This window comes from Gymnodraco acuticeps, unplaced genomic scaffold, assembly GCF_902827175.1.
Source record: "Gymnodraco acuticeps unplaced genomic scaffold, fGymAcu1.1, whole genome shotgun sequence".
In the NCBI taxonomy this organism is placed as follows: domain Eukaryota; kingdom Metazoa; phylum Chordata; class Actinopteri; order Perciformes; family Bathydraconidae; genus Gymnodraco; species Gymnodraco acuticeps.
The window spans coordinates 3,812,447-3,835,164 of record NW_022990583.1 but is presented as its reverse complement, the minus strand read 5'-3'; the positions used below and the strand labels follow the sequence as shown (position 1 = coordinate 3,835,164).

Below are 22,718 nucleotides of genomic sequence, written 5' to 3'. Positions count from 1 at the left end.
CCAGACATGCCTCCACGGTGGACAAAATACCAACATCTGATATTGAGTATTAAGTTGGCCCTGAAGCTCAAAATACAACATTTTGCAGAACAAACTGGCATTAAAGCCATAGATGTAAACACAAAAACATGTGAAAAATATCAAGCTCTGTTTCTATCTATGATCTCCAGCAGTGCAAAGTAATTAGTAAGTGGATGTACTCACAGTACTTAAGTACAATTCTGAAAGACTTGTATATTACTTGAGTTCAAATTGATGCTGTATTTCTACCCAACTACAATTCAGAGTTAAATCATATGGCGGGAGGCGTGTGGTGCAGTGGGTTGTGAGTTGGTATTCGGATCAGGAGGTCACAGGTTCAAACCCCACTGCGTATGTTGTTGTGTCCCTGGGCAAGACACTTCACCCCAAATTGCTCCTGTGGGGATTGCCCACAGTATTGAGTATGTAAGTCAATTTGGATAAAAGCGTCTAACAAGTGACATGTAATATACTTTAAGTCTACTACATTTATTAAATATATTTGGTACTTATTTTGCAGAATTGTGATCATCACTTAAATATTAGGCTACTTTAGTGACACCTGCAGTATACAAAGTAATTAAAGTTAGCTGCACCTTTACCAGCTTTGATAACACATTAATGCATCAATAACTAAAATCAAAATATATAATATATTATGAAATGGGCCAATTTGCATAATGAGTACTTTTAGTACTTTAAGTGTAAGTGTATAAGCGTCTGTGAGCATTAGGAAAAGCGTTATACAAATCCCATGTATTATTATTATTATTATATTATAATATTTGAATGCTAATACTTTTGTACTGTTACTTGAATTACATTTCGAATGCAGGACTTTTATTTCTAACAGAGTATTCCTACACTCTGGTATTTCTACTTTTACACGATCTGAATACTTATTCTGCATATTTTGTACGACTAACAAGCCTGTTGTCTGTAAAACAACATTCTGGGCTTAAAATCTCCACATCCCAATTCACTCTTTATGCGCATGCGCTCAGAGGAATAATGAGTCGATTTGGGATCTATTTTATTTTCATCTTCTTATTATTTAAAAGCCCGAGTTTAATCCTATTCTTGTGTTTCGCCGTTTATGTTTACATTCATTACAGAACGCGATAAAAGAAACATATGGAAAAAGAGGGTACCATTTGACATAACATTATGATAGCTCGTGATCTACATTGTTACATAAACTGTAGCCTACGTAGGCTATCATGCTATATCTCCGGTTTCCTTTCAGTTCACACCACGTCATGGGATGTCTTGTCCCTGAGGCTGCAGTGGCGTCAGTATGCAGTGATGGACTGTGCTGTTCCCTGCTCGGAGGTCGTCCCAGAAAACATCACCGAAACACCGGAGCGGTTACGTTACCGAGCTGCGATAAGACGCATACATGCTTGATAAGAGACTGGTATAAACACACACAGGCAGAGGATGTCTGCACACAGCCTGCGCTACCTACCAGAGGGAAGCACTCAGAAACACAACTGGTAAGATTTTAAGACTTATAGACGTGGGAAAAGTACTTGCAAGTAAATCCTGCATTCAAAATGTTACTCAGGTAAAATAACAAAAATATTAGGATCAAAATATACTTAAAGTACCAAAAGTAAAGGTAGGCTACTTTTTATGCAAATCATACATTTCAAAATAATATATATTATATGTTTTGATTATAATTATTTATTTATTCATGTGTTACAAAGCTGGTAAAGGTGGATCTTATTTAAATGACTTTATTTACTGCAGGGTAACTTGTGAGTTTACTCCAGGTGTAACTAATGTCTTATTTAAGTGTTGTTTATATATCACATCATTAATCCAAATCAGTAACTAAAAGTACACATAAATGTATTGGAGTAAAAGTACACGATTTACCTCTGAATTGTAGTGGAATACAAAGTAGCATCAAATGGAAAATACTCAAGTACAAGTATCTCAAAATTGTACTTAAGCACAGTACTTGTAAAATGTACTCCCCACCTCTGCTGACTTGCTTTAACAGGTGAAATAATCAGATTATTCTTTAACTGTGTGCCGATTTAGCATATTATGTTGATAATCTACAAACTTTGCTTCCTCTACCTTTTTTCTTTCTTATTCATTCTTGCCTTCCCACAGTGTTTGAACGTTGGCTACATTTGCCTTCTTCAGGACAACATTCAGGTTATTTATATAAAGGAGTATTTTATTTCAACGGCCAATTTATGCTCTACCTGTTATGGAAATGCTACATTTCATACACATTTAATTTAAAATAAGTCAATTACATGACCAACATACAATATCTAGAATTAGTTTAGCCTGGGCCAACAGCAATGCTAAGGTGGTAAATGACAATGCATCAGTTATAATTAAACAATAGTATAAACAATAAACAATTAAAACAATTAAACAATTATAAACAATCTGTATAAGTCTGACAGAGTATTGAACAAACTTTTCATGAGCTCAGCACAAGGGCCTAGGATGTGTGCTAAAGCACTTAATTTACTCATTTACATTTTCTCAGTTAATGTGTACTATTTATAATCCACCACTATACGGCTACAAGGTGAATAACATTTATCATTTAGGAACATGGAGCTTTAATTTTTCTAGGCACTTACCCAAAAACAAACTGTTAACTGAACAAAGTAAATAATTGTTTCCAGTGTTTAAACTACATTTTGTTTCTGTCTGTCTCCTCCACAGCTCTTCTCTGAGGCTGTTTGTACCGATGGGTGTCTCACCGTCAGTGTGGCTGTACAGCAGGGCAGACGACAGCCCTCCCTCCTCTTCATCAGCTTTCCCTCCGCTGGCTGTCTCCATATCCTCTCGCCTCGCCGTCACTCTGAACTCCTCTCCAATTGCTCCAGGAGACAGCCGCTCACGCTGGAGCTCAACCCACTGCTCTCCTTCCTTCCTGCTGTCTGGCTGCAAACAGGAAGTGACACGTTCACCTGTTGAGCTGAGTACTGACGGGGTGAGGGCGGAGATGGGGGTGAAGAGTGGGCTTCATGTCTGGGAAGTGCTGTGGAGTCCCAACCAGAGAGGGAGTCATGCTGTCATCGGCATCTCCAGGCAGAGCTGCCCTCTGAGGGCCCCGGGGTACGACGTGCTGATTGGCCGGGATCCACAGTCCTGGGGCTGGGAACTCAAAACCAATCAGCTCTGGCATGCTGGACAGAGTCTGGACCTCTACCCAGGGAAGAGGAGGCGGTTCCACCCTGAGGCCGTGGAGGATGTTAGGACAATGTCTTCCACTTCGTCACACAAAAAGATGGCACAGACTCTTCTACCTATCCCTGAGCGTGTCCTGCTGGTGCTTGACGCCGATGCAGGGACTCTGGGATTTGTTGTTGATGGCAGCTTCCTCGGCGAAGCTTTCAAAGACCTTCCTCGTGGAGTGGAGCTGTTTCCAGCCGTGAGCAGCGTGAGAGGTGGAGCCAGCATACGACTACGATACCTGAACGGTGCCACACGTGAGTAGCGCAGTTTTCAGCTTAACTCTATTAGCCACTAGTCAGAAAATGTTTTATGACAATAAGATGTAGGATCAAATGGGATGACACAACATACATGAAAAAGGGGAATGTGTGTAAAAGTGATAAGTGACAACATCTATCCAACATTGTAGCATAAAAATAAGGATAAGGAAAAGGATGTGTGTGTGTGTGTGTGTGTGTGTGTGTGTGTGTGTGTGTGTGTGTGTGTGTGTGTGTGTGTGTGTGTGTGCGTGTGTGTGTGTGTGTGTGTGTGTGAGTGAAGATGATGGAATACAACAGTATTAATAATAATAATAATAATAATAGATTTAATTTGTTAGCGCTTTTACAGGTGCTCAAAGACGCTTTACAGATATAGTGAAGGGAAAAGAAAAGGAAGGAACAACAAATAAATATATAGTTAAAGTTAAAGTCAAATAATACAAAAACAATCACACATTAAAAGCCAGATTGAAGAGGTGAGTTTTTGTGAGTTTTTTGAAGGTGGTGAGGTCAGTGCAGTCTCTGATGGGTTGGGGGAGTGAGTTCCAGAGGGAGGGGGCAGCGACGGAGAAGGCTCTGTCCCCCCAGGTCCGGTGATTGGTGCGGGTGGGGATGGATAGGAGGTTGGCTTCTGATGAGCGGAGGCAGCGGGAAGGGGCGTGGTGGTGCAGCAGGTCTGTGAGGTAGGGGGGGGCCTGATTGTTGAGGGCTTTGTAAGTAATGAGGAGGACTTTGAAGTTTTGCACATAGGATAAGTAGCAGAAGTTATGTTGATGCATTCTTATGTAAACAGTTCAGACAAGTTTCAATTTACGAAGATCTGCTTTAGTTAGAACTTTAAACAAAACACCTAAACTACTTTTCTTTGCTCTCTCTTTCCCAGGTGATCCCCCTGCTCTGATGGCTTTATGTGGACTGTCAATTCGTCAGTATTTAGGGCAAAAGAGGCAGAATGAAATGGACAAACTTCCTCTACCGCCTCGTCTCCAGCACTACCTGCTTTCTAATCAATAATGTATACTTGTACATGAACAAACACAAACAATATGAAACATTTAGTCAGTCACTTTAATGTTCCAAATATGTATTGTATTGTAAAGTGCACACTCGTATTACAGCCAGACAAACGTATTTATTATTTATTTTATTTATTAAAATGTAATATATTGTGAGGATTTTCTTGCAGATATTACTTTTTCATATAAAAATAAATTTGACATTGTCATTGTCATAATTGCTTTTTTACAGTTTCAATCCTTTTCCATTTTGTGTTGTTTTGTGGTACGGAATTTTCCCTCTTTTAGAAAAAATAAATCACTTTCAGTAATAAGAAGAAATCTTCATTGTTATTATGAAGAAACTGCAGTAATGAGGGCCCAACAAAACGACCGAAAACCTTCCCCTGCATTAATCATGAATATAATTCTGCTTTCACTGACTGAAAACCTGCCTGGTGGATCATACAGGTGGAAGAGATGATAGAAAATGGTACTGATAATACAATTGTATCGACACCAGTACATTTGAGATACATCAAACACACTAATAGATGATAGTTTATTATTTTATTCACTGTTAAAGGTCCCATGACATGCTTTTCCGGTTATTACCCGTCCCCTTGTGTTTTATGTAGCTTTTTCTGCATGTAAACGGTCTGCAAAGTCACAAACCCTCAAAGTACACCCTGTAGCGAGTACAACTCTAACACAGAAAATACGTGTCTATGCTGCCCCAGAACGCCTCGTTGGAGATTTATCTTTTTCCATTGTTTTCTTCCTGGGTACAGTGACGTAACGGTCATAGTGACGTCACACATGCACTCACTCAGCCTTATCTTTTCTCAGACGCAGCTCCGCGGATCTCCGCAGGCTGTGAGTGTGTGTGCTCAGGCTGAGTTCCGCGGTGCCTCGCTGTCTCGCAGACCCCACGCAGCAACCAGGAAACGCCACCAGTAATCCAGCTCACACTGTCCGCGACTCGAGCCTCAAAGGGCGGAGCAGCGAGCCCGGCAACATGGCACCTAGACCCCACGCAGCATTCTCATCTGTTTGTCATTACTGGTGTCATTTTATGGTTGCTAACAAACACCATTGTAAGTTTACAATTTCACATAAACACTGGAAATGGCCATGTCATGGGACCTTTAACTTTCAAACAAAACCATGAAAATCTTAAATCTCTGAATTAATATACAAAAGCCTGCTCAGCTCAGCTGCTACGTTGCCCATACATATACATGTACTTTTTATTTATAACATTACATTACATTTAATTTAGCTGATGCTTTTATCCAAAGCGACTCACAAACATTTAAACCAATGATATATATTTTCTTTTCTTTTATCAACAGCTAGGTTTAAGAAAGTTAGTTGTTTAACTCAGTAATGGTAAATGTTAAGTAAAGGTATCACTAAAGTATATAGCCTACTTCTAAAATATAAAATGTCCCAAATTAAAATAAAAACATACAAATATCTTCATAGCCTTTTTTTCTAACCCAATTCAAAATAAATGGTCACATATTGTTTAATAGAAAATAACAAAACATCAAACAGTTATTCTCAATACATTTAAATCAGTGATACGGAGGCAATGTTGTCATGACAACAGGCCAGGGGAACACACGCGCACAAAAAAAGCGTGCGTGCCAAAGTGCGTACATGAAGGTAAACTGAGTTAAGCTAGCTACCAATCTAACAAACAATCACCACACAAAGTACTTTTCAACTGTTTAATTATAAGTCGATACCTATAGCCTGTTATCTTTACTATGAAAAGTCATAACCCGACCTGTAAGTAAATGTTAGCTAACTGATACAGATTCTGCTTTTATGGTAGTTCACTTTAGTTAGTTAAGTAGCTCGCCTAGCTAACTCCACTTTGTTTGCTAAACAATTAACCTGGATGCTAGCTTTCTAACTAGCTAATGTTTTAGTTTTTCGCGCATTACATTTAAACATTGTGTTGGTTTAGTGGTACTTTAATGTACTTTAATGAAGTAAACATAGTTGGTACTTGTACTTTAGGAACGTTATTCACATGTACTGCTACTTTTTACTCCACCACAACTCAGGGACATATTGTGCCTATCACTTCATTTACTCGATGCTTTTGTTACTAGTTACCTTGCAGTTACTTTTCAAAAATACAATATATTATTATTGTTATTATTAATACTAAATATATTATTGCATCAATTAGGCTTTACTGGCACAAAGGGGAACATTCACAGCAGTAAGTAAATTAATATGTAAAATGTATATGCTTTACTCTAAATGAGCTCCACCTATAAAACCAGCTGCATCATTAGAGCACTGGAAAGATTCAAGTGTTAATAATTATAATTCAATAATATATTACGTACTTTGAAATGGGCCAATCTGTACAAATGACTAAGTATAAATGTATTCTTATACTTTTGTGCTCTTACGTAAGCACATTTTCAGTTAAAGACTATCAATTGTAACCACTTACTGTTATGCAGTAGTATATCACTAAAGTAACACAATTAAGTACTTCGGGCCCACTGTTAGAAAGTCAACTTATTAAAAACATGAAATTATTACCTTGCTTTGATATTTCATATCTAGAACTGACTGATCATGGCAGGGTTCATTTTTGGTCAACCGGGCATACATATGGTTGAAGAAGAGGAGGAAGACTCACCTGCGGTAAGTTCAGAAGTCACTCTAATACATTTTAATGCAACAACAAGTTACCCCAAGTTTCACTCAGTGTTTTATATGAATACAAGGAATATGTTAAGACTCGCCAACTTACAACACTAAGAAAATGCCAGTAAATTGTTACAGTGAACTCTTTAAAGAAGAACAACATTTTTTTTATTAAATAATTTCATATACTGAAGTTACTGTATCTTAATTCTATTTATTTTTATATTATTTATTATTTTAATACAGTTTATGTTTTTGTATACATTTATGTTTTTTTGTACATTTATGTGTTTTTAATAAATACTTGGAAGGATAGATCGATTTTGGCAGCAGATGCAAATTCATGTATTTGTTATTTTCCAGATTTTACTGAGTGTTGTAGCCCAGCATGGACAGATTGGCCTCTGCTTCTTTGACAGTAAGGACTCCACTTTAAACTACATGAGAGACAGTCCCGACAACCATGAGCTCCACCTGCTGGCCAGAGGTAAACAAAACACTGCCTGTTACATAATATCAGTCTCTACCCTATATAAGATTACATTTCTATTTTCTATGTAATTTCATTAGCTCAGAGATGACAATTATGTGTGATCTGACACTTGTGCTTGCCTTACTATACTTATTGTATCTCCTTTTTTCCCTGTTTAGTCATCCAGGAGGTTAGTCCTCATGTAATAATTACCAGTGCAAAGCAGGAGCGCTGCATGACACGGTTCTTGCAACAACTTGGTGAGTTCTGAGAGACAAACATCTCAGTATAGGGCGGGCAAATGAGAAAAATGTCTGTCAGAATTTTTTTGACATGGTGCGAGACTAGAAGTTTCTAGGTCAAGGGGAATACAATTAGATTAAGGATGCTCGACACTGCAGAAAGATAGTGTGATAAGGGAGAAGAGTGATTGTATAACTAGTATACATAGCTCTGAAATGCTTTTACTGAGACTTCAGTGAAACAATATTGTCATGTGAAACCACTGCTTTGTAACATTTATTTCATAAAACATGCTGTTTTATTTTTCAAACTGTCTCCTGTTGTATCCCAGGTTCAAACCTGGACTACAAACCCGAGGTGGTTACTTATCCATATGTTGATTTTGGTAAACAGTCTCCCACCTATAATATTTTTTAGCAATCTTAGGCAGGATCTTCTTTATTCATGATTTCCACAATGAACAGATTATGAGTCCATATTGAATGTTGCAGGTCTGGAGGTGGGAAAGCAGAGACTTCTTTCTGCCCATCTGCCTTTCCTTCCTGCCTCCACTTCAGAGAGAGACAAAATGTCTTACCTCTCCTCTTGTATCTCCTTTGACTCTCCCCTGATGGTGAGTCAGCTTTCTACATGTCATCCTATTCATTTTGTCCATCGATGTGAAGGAGCTGATCACGAACTGTGTGTGTGTGTGTGTGTGTGTGTGTGTGTGTGTGTGTGTTGTGTGTGTGTGTGTGTGTGTGTGTGTGTGTGTGTGTGTGTGTGTGTGTGTGTGTGTGTGTGTGTGTGTGTGTGTGTGTGTGTGTGTGTGTCCGTCCGTGTCCATCCATCCGTTGTGTAGCTGAGGGCAGTGGGCGCTCTGTTGAAATGTCTGGACAGGAGGAGAGTGGGAGTGGAGCTGGAAGACAGCAGTGTTGGAGTTCCTATCCTGCAGTTCAACGCCTACACGCTGTAAGACACATAATAGTGTAGCTTTGCACGCATACACACACACACGGGACTGTGGTCACACATTATCTGTAACGAGGACCTTTATAAGTTTTGTCAATGAGAAGTGTTTTTCACTGCTCTCCTTTAAGCCTCACAGGTTTTGTTTATTGGTGGCATGCATTTGTGCCATTGCGTTTTATATTACATTTACATTACGTTTTCTCTATACTCTCTACAGTTAGACCAAATTGGTCTTGTGTGATGCAGAAGTTTTTATTAATGAAAAATAATACTAAAATGTGCATTGTTTCTTCCAAATATAGTAAAGGTGTTGTTTGCATTGACCGAGACACCTACAGGTAAGAGTGCTCTCTATTACAAAGAGGTTCTTTATTAAATATACAGTATGTCCCTGAAAGCTGATTTACTAAATATTCCATTCATTGTTTGTTGTTCCATACCTCAAACCTACTGTGCAGCTGTTTAGTATACTGTATGTGCTGAGTGGAGCTGTGCACTTTGTATTTGCTTCAGTGTACTGCAGATCTTCAAATCAGAGCTTCACCCATCAGTGTACAAGCTGCATTCAGGTGAAAAGGAAGGACTCAGTCTTTATGGTGCGTCGCCTCAATGGTACCCATTACAGTAAAACATTATTTATGTCTGATTGTTTAACATTAATTTAACTGCTTTATGGTGTGTTGCAGGGATTCTGAACCGCTGCAGGTGCAAATTTGGCTCCAAACTGCTACGGTGGGAATCACAAGACTCAACAGAACAAATAAAAGCTGTCTTTATTTCATTTTAAAGACAATAAAAGGCTTTAATTAGAAAATTGCTGTTATTTCCTTCATTAGGTATTCAGTATGAAGTTAAACAAAATGTTACCACTATGTTGTATAACAGTGATGCAAAATGTATGCCGTTGATCTGGAAGATGCTGCGGTCATGAAAATGTCAAGGTTTACGTACTACTGCTTGTATCTATGGCAACACGATAAATGTTCCAGCTTTCCCACCATCATGCTTTATCTCTATTGATACAGTACAAGCTGTGTTTATTATGGGAATATACATTTATATAATTCTGGCCTGTTTCCTTGCACACATTACATACACACATACCCATTATTTTTTTCATATTTTTTGATTCACAAATCTGGGTTTCTGTGGTTGTTGTGACAGAAAAATACTACTATAAGTTTGCTCATGCGTACTTTTGGTTTATTAATATCAAGGTTCAAGGCTTTTATTGGTCATACGAACATAGCTACAGTGTAGTTATGACGAGGAAAATCTTAGGTCACAGGCTCCTCCAACAGTGCAACACTAAAACAGAAAAACATTTAAAAAAAATAGTGCAAGTAAATACAAAAAGAAAAATAGTGAAATAGAGTCTATATACAAGTGATATACCTCAAGTGTAAGGTTTGTCCTCTTCTCTCTCAGCCAGTGGTTTATGCGGCCAACACAGGACCTGGCTGTGTTACAAAGGAGACAGGAAGTGATTCGTTTCTTCACGTCGCCCCGTAACTCTGACGCCCTGAACACCCTTCAGTCTTCGCTACGCAACATCAGAAACATACCAGTAACAACTCTCATTGATTTCCCCCTTTTTTCTCCTTATTTGTATCCATTTATCTTTAAAAAAAGCTGTGTCGCCACCTGAGAGTAGATCATATGTGTCTGCTAACCCAGTCTGTGTGTATGCTTGTGTGTGTTAGACTCTTCTGCGCAGGATGTCTCTCTCTCACACCAAAGTGACTGACTGGCAGTGTCTCTACAAGGTTGGAGCTGTAGTATTACCACATGCACCTTACGCACCATGACAGGCTTTGTTGGATGTGTGCAAAATGTTGTATTGTGTGTGTTTGTCAGACAGTGTACAACGCAGTGTGTATCAGGGACACAGTGCGACACCTGCCTCAGTCCATTCATCTCTTCCGGGATATCAGTGAAGGGTTGTCTGACGACCTCCACCATATTGCCACCCTCATCAGCCGAGTTGTGAGACACATAATAATACATATTGTACAGATAGTTTTGCAGAGCAGGAACTGGGGCGATACAATTCCAATAAAATAAATTGGAATTTACAAGAATAAAGTTGAAAGATCACTAGAAAAAAACTAGGAAGAATAGTGTTTCCTTTTTGTAAAGAAACAACAGCACTTCCCTTTGCAAGACACAAACAACATCATTGCATCACAGACAGCTCTCCTTTACATGCATTATGCCAGCTTAAGTGGGTGACATTGCCAAATTATTCTTTTGATAAATATAGTAGCCTATATTATACTTTTAAATTAGATTTTGAAATATTAGGGATTTTAGCCAAATATCACCATATTATCAAAAGCATCTAGACTTTGAAGAGACTTTGCTGTGATGTGGAGCTATTCAGAAGTAAACAACATATATGATTAAATGAGGAAGGATATCCCCCTCTTCTAAATGTTGCATATTCTCACTTATTTGGTATTTCCCCGGTGGGATATGTGATGTGCGGTTGCCCAATCTTGCAAAGGGATGAAATGCGGTTCCTTCGGAAAAAAACAACTACGCTTTTTTCCAAGTTTTTTCCTTTCATCTCAGAGAATATAAACATGTTTGTTTCTCGTTAATGTAACACTTAAAGGTAGGGTAGGTAAGAATGGAGAAACCAGCTCGAGTGCGCTAGAATTGGAAAGTACACAACCGAAAAAAAATCTGCCCCTTCCTTGAGACTTCCTTACAGAGTCCCTCCTCCAACACACACGAACGCGCACACGACCAATGAGGGCACGAGATAAGTTTGTGCACAAGGCTGACAGGCCAACCCAGTCTCACGGCATTTCGTGTTCACCAACACGATTTGCCCCTTTTTTTCGTGTTGCACAGCACGATTTTAAAAGCAATGTATTTCTACTGCCTGCAGCACGTCTTTTTCTCCGGTCGGGTCGTGGGAGACCGGAAGCTGTGTGGTTCATAAAAACATGTTCTTACTCAATATCAAGCCACAATTATTGCTTTTATTTTAAATCGTATAATTTCGGACTTTTGTTGCCGTCTGTGAGGAAAATAAATGGGGCTCAGAGCCTCAGAATACGGAAATCTGTATTTTAAAATATTTTTTTCCTTCTAATTCGTTATTCTTTTCAAAATAACACACTGTTATTTACTCACCAATAACACACAATTATCCTTGCTTTTATTTATTGGTTTAATTCCATAATCTCGGACTCTTTTGGCGTCCGTCAGGAACTGAATTTCAAAATAAAAATAACCGGAAGCAGACGTAGGCCTATAAGGGACATTTCGAGCATCATTGCGATTGTCAACATTTCTGAGTTTAGGATGGTCGAAGACACTACACTACCCATAATCCCTAGCTATCGTTTAGGACTACAGTCCCGTAAGGTTACGCAGAGCGTCAAACAGCTGTGTGAAATGGAACGAAACCACCCACGCCAGACTATCCAAAACTGGAATCGAACGCCCCCCCAGAACTACACATGCTGGCTATTGTGTTTCGCAAAATGTTCTATGGGACGTCTCTACTGAACGTTTTCGTTTTTCCCACAATTAGAAGTTGTCAGTATTAAACACATTGGTGTTATCAAATGTAAAACATATAATTAATAAATGGGTGAAAATCGCTTGTGTCCATAATGCGCAGCATTAATACCCACATGACAGCTCATTGTTACTTTGTAATTATACTCCACTACAATTCAGAGGTTAACCTGGTATTTTTACTCCACTGCATTTATTTGAGTTACTTTGCAGATTCTGATTAATTATGTGAAATATAAACAACCCTTAAATCAGACTTTAGTTACACCTGAGTAAAATTCAGGTAAGGTGATTGTCAAGTGCCAACAATCAGGAGAGATATTTGATAGTTGGTGCTTGAGAAGACTAAACATGTATCTGCAATTGACATGAATGGAAACGAGTAATAAAGTATATTCATTACTCGTTATTCTCTACTAATAGTTAATTAAAGACTGTATATTATGGCTATTTTGCACATCCCTTTCAAGATTTTCAAAGGTTTATTGACATATCATATACACAACTACGGTGTAGTTATGCAATGAATGAAACACTTGGGTCACAGGTTCCTCAACAAGACATCTATCAATATGTGTGTACCTCCACCATCAAACTGTCATATTCTGCAAATTTCTTATTCTATCTACATACATAAGGGTATAATTCATATGTATAATATCAGTTAAAAATAAGTGCTTCAACATAGTTAACATTGCAGGAAAGCAATATATTAGACGTTAAGTACTTTGTCAGGCTTAATATTTATCTGTAGATAGATACCCCCAAAGTGTTTTTCTTATTTAAAAGAAGACCTTAATCTGTTATTTAATGTTTAAATAACGGTTAATTCGTTTTTCTGTTTTGCACCTCCTCCTATTAATATCTTTGTACATTCTGCACTAAACTGTTTTATTGTAGAGATCACTTGGAGTATCTTCTTGATTTTTTACATTCTATATTTATACTTTCCCCCTATGAAAGTATGTACTCTTAATATTTTTGTAATCAAATATAACAATAATTCAATAACATGCTTTAACCACTAGGAGGTGCACACAAGGTACACACAGCCATAATAACTTTGTATTATAAATGTAGGACACTTATGTTTTCGTACATCTGAAGATGTGTAGTTTTATGCATGCTTTCACATAATTTTACAGCATATTGCTATACTATTTCAGACTCAGTATTTACATTCTTACATTCAAAGAAAATCAGTAATATCTTTAAAAACTACAGTCCTTTTATATCAGCTGTGCACCGTTATGGTTTAAATATAACCTATCTGTGAATTAGATCAAATGTAAAAGTCAGCCGAATTAGTGTTGATACTGCAAGGAGACGTATTGTGTGAAGAGAAATTGAAGATGTTGTTTAATTGTTGAATATATTTATGATCCACGTCAAGTATTCAGTTTCGGCGGCATTTTCTCAGTTTTTCCAAAGGTCTTCTCATCAGGGCTCTATACATAAAGAACTACGGCAGATCTGTAATATACAATGCAGCCGAACCGTGTATTACAATGCCGTTATGTGATGACTTTCAAAGAGAAAAGCAAGAGCGCTCGGAATTAAGTATTATTTTATTCTTTTAAAATGTTTTCCGGATTTCATATCATATAAACACCAAATCCCAGCATGCATTGCGGCTAAAACATCCAATAAGCGAGCTTAAAACCATAGCTGAGGATCTTGGGTAATCGCTCGAAATGCCTACGTCTGTTTCCGGTTATTTTTATTTTGAAATTCAGTTCCTGACGGACGCCAAAAAAGCCCGAGATTATGGAATTAAACCAATAAATAAAAGCAAGGATAATTGTGTGTTATTGGTGAGTAAATAACAGTGTGTTATTTTGAAAAGAATAACAAATTAGAAGGAAAAAAAGATTTTAAAAATACAGATTTCAGTATCCTGAGGCTCTGAGCCCCATTTATTTTCCTCACAGACGGCAACAAAAGTCCGAAATTATACGATTTAAAATAAAAGCAATAACTGTGGCTTGATATTGAGTAAGAACATGTTTTTATGAACCACACAGCTTCCGGTCTCCCAAGACCCGACCGGAGAAAAATACGTGCTGCAGGCAGTAGAAATACATTGCTTTTAAAATCGTGCTGTGCAACACGAAAAAAAGGGGCAAATCGTGTTGGTGAACACGAAATGCCGTGAGACTGGGTTGCACAGGCACGTAGGCCATCCAATTATTATAGCCGAGCCATCTCAGATGATTGGTCGTGCTTTTTACAGCGCTACGGCTTCCACAGATGACATTTTTTCATGTATTTATTGTCAAAGCATTTAAGATATTCATTGCTATCGGGATGTTAAGAGCATTCCATGGAATATAACAAAAAGTGTTTCTGAAGTGAATTACCTACCCCACCTTTAATGTTTGTAAAGTTATTACATCTGAATATTAATCCCAGGCTCTATATTCGTTTTTTCATACAACTGCCCATTATTACATTATAACATGTTACTTATTAGATTGGTATTAATGAGTTTGACTCTATCTTTGATACGGAACATATAGGTGGATTTTGAAACCAGCATAGCCGAGAACCGCTTCACGATCAAACCTGACGTGGACCCAGCAATCGATGACAGTAGGTATCTCCAAACTGCACTCAAAACTGAAAGAGTGGTATAATAATAAATTTAAAAAACCTGATCCAAAATCTATGTGTTTGAGGCTTTGTTTAAAAGTGTATATTGTTTATTGATTCAAAGTCCTAACAGTACTCCTTTCTTTCTGTCAGAGAAGAGGAGGATGATGGGATTGTCCGACTTCCTGACAGATGTGGCCAGAAGAGAGCTGGAACATCTGGACGCTCGCATTCCCTCCTGCTGCGTCATCTACATCCCTCTGGTCTCTGAGCTTTACACACACAGCTACCAGTGGATCTGTCAAACAACAACATTATACTTACTCATCTGGGTTGAGCCCACATATACTTATAATCTCAGATATGGTGGAAATTGAGTCTATGTTGCACCTCATATATCATTCTTAAATTGCCCTCACAGATTGGATTCCTGCTGTCTGTCCCTCGCCTGCCCAGCATGGCGGAGAAGGAGGATTTTGAGATAGAGGGGCTTGATTTTATGGTTTGTAGGATCTTGTCAATGTGTTAATTGTGTTAGTTTGCATTCTTCAAAATAAAATCCTCATGAGAGGCTGTGGCTCAGTGGATAGTGTGCTGAACTTCGAATCAGGGGGTAGCAAGTTCGAGTCCGAGTCCCACTGCAGTCAGCATGTCGTTGTGTCCCTGGGCAAGACACTTCACCCCAAATTGCTCCTGTGGGGATTGCCCACAGTACTGAATGTATGTAAGTCGCTTTGGATAAAGGCGTCTAACAAGTGAAATGTAATGTAATGTTGTTTAATACCTTTGCCTTGTGGAGTAGTTCCTGTCAGAGGACCGTCTGCACTACCGCAGTCAGAGAACCAAGGAGCTAGACGACCTCCTAGGAGACTTGCACTGTGACATCAGAGGTCTTTAACTTTTTAACAAACAGAATCTTTATCTCATTTTTGTTTACCTGGATTTTTCATAAATTACTTAAACCACTAAAGGCATTCCTGGCTGTATACTTCCTATTAATTTAACTTAAGCTTTATCTCTTGTTATTGTTCATTTGTAAATTCAACATATATATTTTCTACTTTCTTGTTTATTTCTTTTAATTTGTGTTGTACAATGCCATGTCTTTTTATGCTGCCGCAACACAAACATTTCCCAAAATGGGATCATTAAAGTACTATCTTATCTTATCTTATCCCTCAGACATGGAGACGGCAGTAATGACACAGTTGCAGAACGCAGTCCTCGAGAGGAGCGCCTCCCTTTACAAGGTTAGTGAGCATCGCTCCGCACACCCGGTGACAGATGGTGCTATTGCTACATGCTGTAATTGCACATTTTATTGTGATTTTTGAGGCGAGACTGAGCATTAAGTTTGGATGATGAAAATGTGTCATTACAATATTGCAGCTCTGGTTTAAGTGTTCTAGCTATTGCAGCTTGGCAATTAAACTAATGTTAGAGAAGCAATTAGTTTTTATTAAGATAAAGACTTTCAGGGTTATAAAGTTTTATTGAAGTGATTATTGAACTACCAGTGTGTAATGTGTGTGTGGTGCAGGTTCTGGATCTCACTGCTGAGCTGGACTGTCTGATGGCCCTGAGCAGCGCCTCCCAGGAGTACGGCTACACCTCGCCCAAACTGTCCAGCCACAGGAAGATCTCCATCACACAGGGCAGGTTGGCATTCACACACTGATGGAAACTATCATTAAGGAACTTTTTGTAGTTTAAAACTTCAATTAACATTCATGTCATGTAAGCTAATCTACCAATACTTTGATTAATAATCACATACAAAATACACATACCCACACACCAAAGCATTTGATGTGTACGGTCCTTGGGCACAGACGTTTGTAGGTTAATAGCGTATCTTTGTGTGTATTGTGCATCTTATTGTTCCTCGTCTGGCTCCATTACCTTCTTTGTGGTTGTTTTGTGTCTCCTTGTAGTTGTTTGATTTACTTTCCAACTATAAATATTAATTCAAACAGGCGACGGTCCAGCTGGCCATTGGCTCCTATGGCCTTCCTTTGGGCCTGTGCCCAATAGGCCAATTAAATAATCCATCTGTGGTTGTATTCAGTATGAGAGTGTAGTAAAGTACTCATGAATGTCTGTATTTGTATGTCTTCTAGACACCCGCTGTTAGAGTTGTGCTCTCCTGTGTTTGTGGCCAACTCCTTCCAGAGCTCAGAGTCACACAGCAGAGTGAAGGTCATCACTGGCCCCAACTCATCGGGCAAGAGCATCTACCTCAAACAGGTGAGGCAAACCAGCACACTTATTTCATGCTACCAACGTTTATTAATTACTATGTTTTCCTCCTACTTTCATTTTGATCAGATCAAACTGCTTTAAAGTGGAAACCACACCCATATGTATATGTCATGCACACCAGCAGGCAAACCAATATTATTTTGCTCCACCCAGTGCTGAGCTGTGTTCAGGCAAGTGGTTACTGCGAAACCAAAGCCCAGTGAAACTATATAAGTGAGATACAATACTGATTACAAATCTTCATCTTCTTCATTATCTGCTTTTAAAAACTGTTTATTCAGCTACAGTGGTTTCCCCTTTAGCAGTCTGCTGTCAGGATGGCATGCAGATATATATTGTCTCTTTCAACTATCTAACTTAATTAATTATGGGTATCAGAAAAAGCCTTGAAGCTGTCATTTGCAATTTAATCTTAAAAACCCATTTAGAGTGCAGTAATTAAGGGTGACAATAGGGTGTCCTAATGAGAATGTCTTAATTTTACCCTCAGGAGGAATTGTGTCATCCAGGCTGATTTTAAAATCACAGATGTGCCTTAGTGCTGGGTTATATGAAGAAAATTAAATATCACAACATTTCTGATAAACCCTTTTTGATATAGATATTACGAGGATATTGTTGTTTGACTATTGGTGCTTTCATAACATAACATATTTACCTAATTGTATCAGTAATGTGGATATAAGGAAAAAGTGACTAATACTAATAGACCTGCTGGAACAGTTTTGTAGTAGTAAAAGTTCATTTATTTAATGTAGTGCAGCATTTAAACCAGGAAAAGGCAATGATGCTTTATTAGGTTATCCAAAATCTTAGACAATATCCAGCCCTTCTGTATCTCTGCTCTCCCGTTTGGTCAAGTTCACACAGCATCACTCATCATCACTCATCATCACTCATCATCCAACCCTGATCTCTTCTGATTTGACTTGTCAGGTTGGTCTGATTGTGTTCATGGCTCTGATTGGCTCAGACGTGCCCGCGAAGGAGGCGGACATTGGTCTGCTGGATGGCATTTTTACCCGCATGCAGAGCAGAGAGTCTGTGTCTGTTGGCCTCAGCACCTTCATGATAGACCTTAACCAGGTACCGAACACACACACTTTGTATGCCCATAAGTAACTGTGTGTGTGTGTGTGTGTGTGTGTGTGTGTGTGTGTGTGTGTGTGTGTGTGTGTGTGTGTGTGTGTGTGTGTGTGTGTGTGTGGAAATACAAGTTATGAACTGTCCTCCCACTCCACTCCAACTCTCCACCTGCCATAACACACACATTTTCACACAATAAAACCAAACTTTGTCTCTATTCTCCAGATGGCCCACGCAATCAACAGCAGTACTGGCAACTCGTTAGTTCTCATCGATGAATTTGGGAAAGGAACTAACACAGTAAGCAAAAACCTGTTCCAGCACTTTGTGAACTAAACATAAACACATAACAAGGACAAACAGGGTTGCGAATGTGAGGCGCCTGAAACTAATTCCAGACGGCATTATCTCATTTAGGGCAAACGCACAACAGACCTTCAGCCCAACATGTGCCTCCTGTCAGCAGAAAACAGCAGCAGCTGCTCATTTACAGAGAGGTGTGAGTGTGCGCCTCCTGCAGGCAAGAGGAGAAATAAAGACTGCAAAGACTGCTGACTTTCATTTAGTTTCAAATATATTTCTTTATATTTCAGAATTAGCAACTGGTGTACATTTCCTGCTGGATACTGGGAAATGTGCAGAGCATCATTTTGTTCCTGTCTGCAGAGTTACTCTGGAGAAGGTACACACCAGTTGTTTGTTCCTAAAAGACAAACTGGTGTAGGATACAGAGGAAAGAAGAAAACTAAAAATGATAATATACTAATACCAATATTTTATTATTAGTACATTTTTTGAACATGTTCAAAACAAACAACAAAAATAATAATAATACAAATAAATACTTAAATTGTTTCCTTCATGTTCAAAAGGGGCAAGAAGAAGTTTCTGGTCCGACCCCCTCTTGCGTACATTGTTCATGAAAATAAAAGTTCAGGTCATCGTCATCAGCATCCATGATATTTGATTCATTGTTTTAAACAAATCATTCCTTTGTACAAAAACAAGAACAAATCATCTTTACAGGTAAACCAAAACCGTCAACGACAAGAAATAACAAGTTCACAGGTCCTGCTCATAACCATTCAGGGTTTGGTTTCTAAATCATTTTTTATAGTTTCAATATGGGTCGAATAAGTTCCATCCTAGCGCTGTACATAGATACTAATGACAAGAAAGTGGCTATAATCAATACTTGTTATCTATGTTAAGCTGGATCTATTACTGAGCAACTGTGCGCTAACACATTTTGCATATTGAATGAAAAGGTTGTCGACTTGAAAAATATAAAAGGATTCTCTAAAAGCAACAAACTGTGTTGTCACAGCAACAAGCTGAACTTTAATGATTGTATATCTGAGTATTCCTAGTAATATCTGCTGGACAACAAAAAGAAACCGAACTGTAACTGTTACATTCTTACCTGCAGGTGGTGTATGTGTCACATTTAGGCAGCTTTTGCTTTCTTTTCTGCTTCTTCGGTTGTTGCGTGTCAAACCTGTCTGACCTCACATTTTCTTTTGTTGTTTCTCCTCTTAACTTTCGGATATACATGCAAAACGCCCCCTGTCAAAAGTCAAATGTAAAATGCTCCTCTTCAGGTGGATGGACTGTCCTTGCTGGCTGCATCCATCTCTCACTGGCTGAGAAAACCTCTGGGGGAAGTTCCTCATGTCCTGCTGGCCACTAACTTCCACAGTTTGCTGCAGCTGGGCCTGCTTCCCTCCTCTGGCCTGCTCTCTCTTCTGGTACTGAGGATTACAGCAACACAATGTAGCCTGAAGCTTCTTGTTAATGCTCGATAGATGTTCATGATGATAAACTAATGTGCTGCATGTTGACAACTTCCAAATGACCAACTAGCTAACGAGACTCCAGTCCAGATTATTTTGATCTTATTAGAAGTCTACCTGTGTGTGTGTGTGTGTGTGTGTGTGTGTGTGTGTGTGTGTGTGTGTGTGTGTGTGTGTGTGTGTGTGTGTGTGTGTGTGTGTGTGTGTGTGTTAGACTCTAGAGACAGCCGTGGATGGGGATGAGTTGGTGTTTCTGTACCAACTCAAGGAGGGAATCTGCCAGTCCAGCTATGCTGCCAATATCGCTAAACTGGCAGGCCTGCCAGCCAGACTCGTGCAGAGAGGGGTGGAGGTAAACAAACAAACACACACATAAATACAAGCACATGGATACACAGGAACCTGCTTACATATACTGATTTCTTGTGTGTGTGTGTTGCCAGGTTTCTGAACTGTACAGGACAGGAAGAGTCATCAAACGCATTGACAAAGCATCATCTGATGAGCAGGCTGACAGGTTTGTTACAGGGCAAGTTCCCCACTTAAACTTCCCTTAACCTGCACTGATATTTATCAATGTGGATTGTTTTGGTGCGAGATGTGAAGTGTTTGCTAGTTTGCTGAGTCTCAAAGCGATTTACATACACAAGGCAGCATTCACACAGAGGCAGGGGGTGGCATGCAATGTGTCACCTGCTCAAGGAAACTATCATTCACACACACACACACACACACACACACACACACACACACACACACACACACACACACACACACACACACACACACACACACACACACACACACACACACACACACACACACACACACACCACACACACACACACACACACACACACACACACACACACAGCTTGCCATGCCATTGGGAGTAATTTGGGGTCAAGTATTTTACACAAGGATAAAGGGGGCTGAAATTGATCCACCAACCTCCCGATTGTTACGGAGCGTCCACACAGCAGCGTGCGTTGACGCTTGGAGGTGGGCGTATCTGAAGCTTGGGGATTTTATGCGAGCAACGCGACCAACAACCAATCACATGAATCTCCCGCCCCCGACATACAAAGCAATAGCAATGTTAAAACGAAGTAAACTGGATATAAAATCCCCAAACAGGCGAAAACCTACCAGTTTCACCCACTGTCTCTGCCACCTCCCTCCATGCCTCGCTCCTCTGGTTTGTATCCCGGTAGATGAACAGAGACTGATCATACAGCACCGGGTGATTCACTACCGCTATAATGAATTTTCCCTCCATTTTTTTGAATATGAGGAAATGACCTGCGTAGTCTCTCCCAGCATACACGCGGTTTGATTGGCTAGCGCTTGTACTGGCAGATTTGCATAAACGGGATTTCATTGGCTGACGCCTCCGTCGAGGCGTCAAAAGTTGAACATTGCTCAACTTTTGACGCCAGCTACGCCAGCAACGCTCCACGCCGTAGTGTGGACGGGCCGTTACGGCCCGTCCACACAGCGGCGTGCGTTGACGCTTGCCGGCGGGCGTGTCTGACACTCGACCAACAACCAATCACATGAATCTCCCGCCCCTGACACACAAGCAGCGGTTTGATTGGATAGAGCTTGTACTGGCATATGATTCGATTGGCTGACGCTTCTGCCGAGGCGTCAAAAGTTGAACATTGCTCAACTTTTGCCGCGAGCAACGCCAGCAACGCTCCACGTCGCTTCCCACGATGCAGTTCGGCTAAAAGTGACGTCACCCCATTCAAAGTGAATGGGCAGAAGCGTTGAAAGCTTCAACGCACGCCGCTGTGTGGACGGGCCGTTAGTGGCCGATTTCTCTAACCATCTGCAACTAGTAGCATACAAATCTAGATTGATGAAAAGAGTGCAGGTAAGAGGAAAGACATTTAATTTGGATTCTCAGGCAAACTGTCTCTCAACTCCAGCTACACAGAATAACAAAGTGAAGTTAAGGAGGATGTGAAAAGGATATGTTTGTATGTGTGTGACGGACAGGTGCAGGACAGTGGTGGAGGCATTCCTGAGCCTCGACCTGGAGGACAGAGATTTGGACCTTCAGCACTTCATGAAAGAGGATCTGCTGCCCTCTGCTGGGGATCTGCTGAACCGCAGCTGAGCGGGTCTGCTGAGGCACGTTCTACTGCTCTGTGGTCAGTTTGTTTGTTCACTATCTAATGTTTCCAGCTGGTTTTCTGGAGAGGGTATGGTTTTACTGATTTGTATATCTACAAGTGTATGACATGAAAAGACTTGTGACTGTGTTGCAAAGGTTTATGTTGGAGCCTAAGTGTCAGTGGAAATGCCAGGATGCAAACAGATGTTCTCTATGGTTTGTTAATTAATATTAATTAATATGTTCATGCCATAATAATATTTTAAGTAATCATTTTTTGATTCAGTAAAAAAAGTTCTGTAAAACAATTGTTCATCTTTCATATGGTTCAGTCCATTCAGCTTCCCAGTCGTTTGCTCTCTTTTGTGTTTACAACATTAAAACATGCCGGTTGTTTATCACCGTGCTCTCGTTGAGGCTTCGCTGAGGTGCCAGGTGGTGAGGACAGCCACAGTGAGACACAAAAGTGTGACGTGTGGAAGTTTGTGCGCC

At 39.6% G+C, this 22,718-nt stretch overlaps 2 protein-coding genes across 2 annotated transcripts; both read left to right on the top strand.

The window, feature by feature from the left end:
* The first annotated feature begins 1,037 nt into the window (after nt 1-1,037).
* On the top strand, nt 1,038-4,646 carry LOC117553961 (SPRY domain-containing SOCS box protein 1). Its single transcript, XM_034228121.1, has 3 exons — nt 1,038-1,517; nt 2,722-3,491; nt 4,381-4,646. Exons 1-3 carry the CDS (start codon nt 1,462-1,464, stop codon nt 4,509-4,511), a joined length of 957 nt encoding a protein of 318 aa, XP_034084012.1. The 5' UTR covers nt 1,038-1,461; the 3' UTR covers nt 4,512-4,646.
* A 1,346-nt stretch (nt 4,647-5,992) lies between these two features.
* Nucleotides 5,993-22,291, top strand: msh5 (mutS homolog 5). Its single transcript, XM_034228120.1, has 26 exons — nt 5,993-6,289; nt 7,088-7,168; nt 7,535-7,658; nt 7,823-7,903; nt 8,218-8,271; nt 8,378-8,499; nt 8,728-8,837; nt 9,140-9,175; nt 9,351-9,433; nt 9,524-9,569; nt 10,266-10,404; nt 10,541-10,603; nt 10,695-10,823; nt 14,891-14,963; nt 15,117-15,226; nt 15,385-15,465; nt 15,766-15,853; nt 16,146-16,213; nt 16,504-16,622; nt 17,084-17,210; nt 18,162-18,311; nt 18,537-18,611; nt 19,913-20,059; nt 20,319-20,456; nt 20,548-20,621; nt 22,109-22,291. Exons 2-26 carry the CDS (start codon nt 7,100-7,102, stop codon nt 22,227-22,229), a joined length of 2,427 nt encoding a protein of 808 aa, XP_034084011.1. The 5' UTR covers nt 5,993-6,289; nt 7,088-7,099; the 3' UTR covers nt 22,230-22,291.
* Nucleotides 22,292-22,718: the final 427 nt, after the last annotated feature.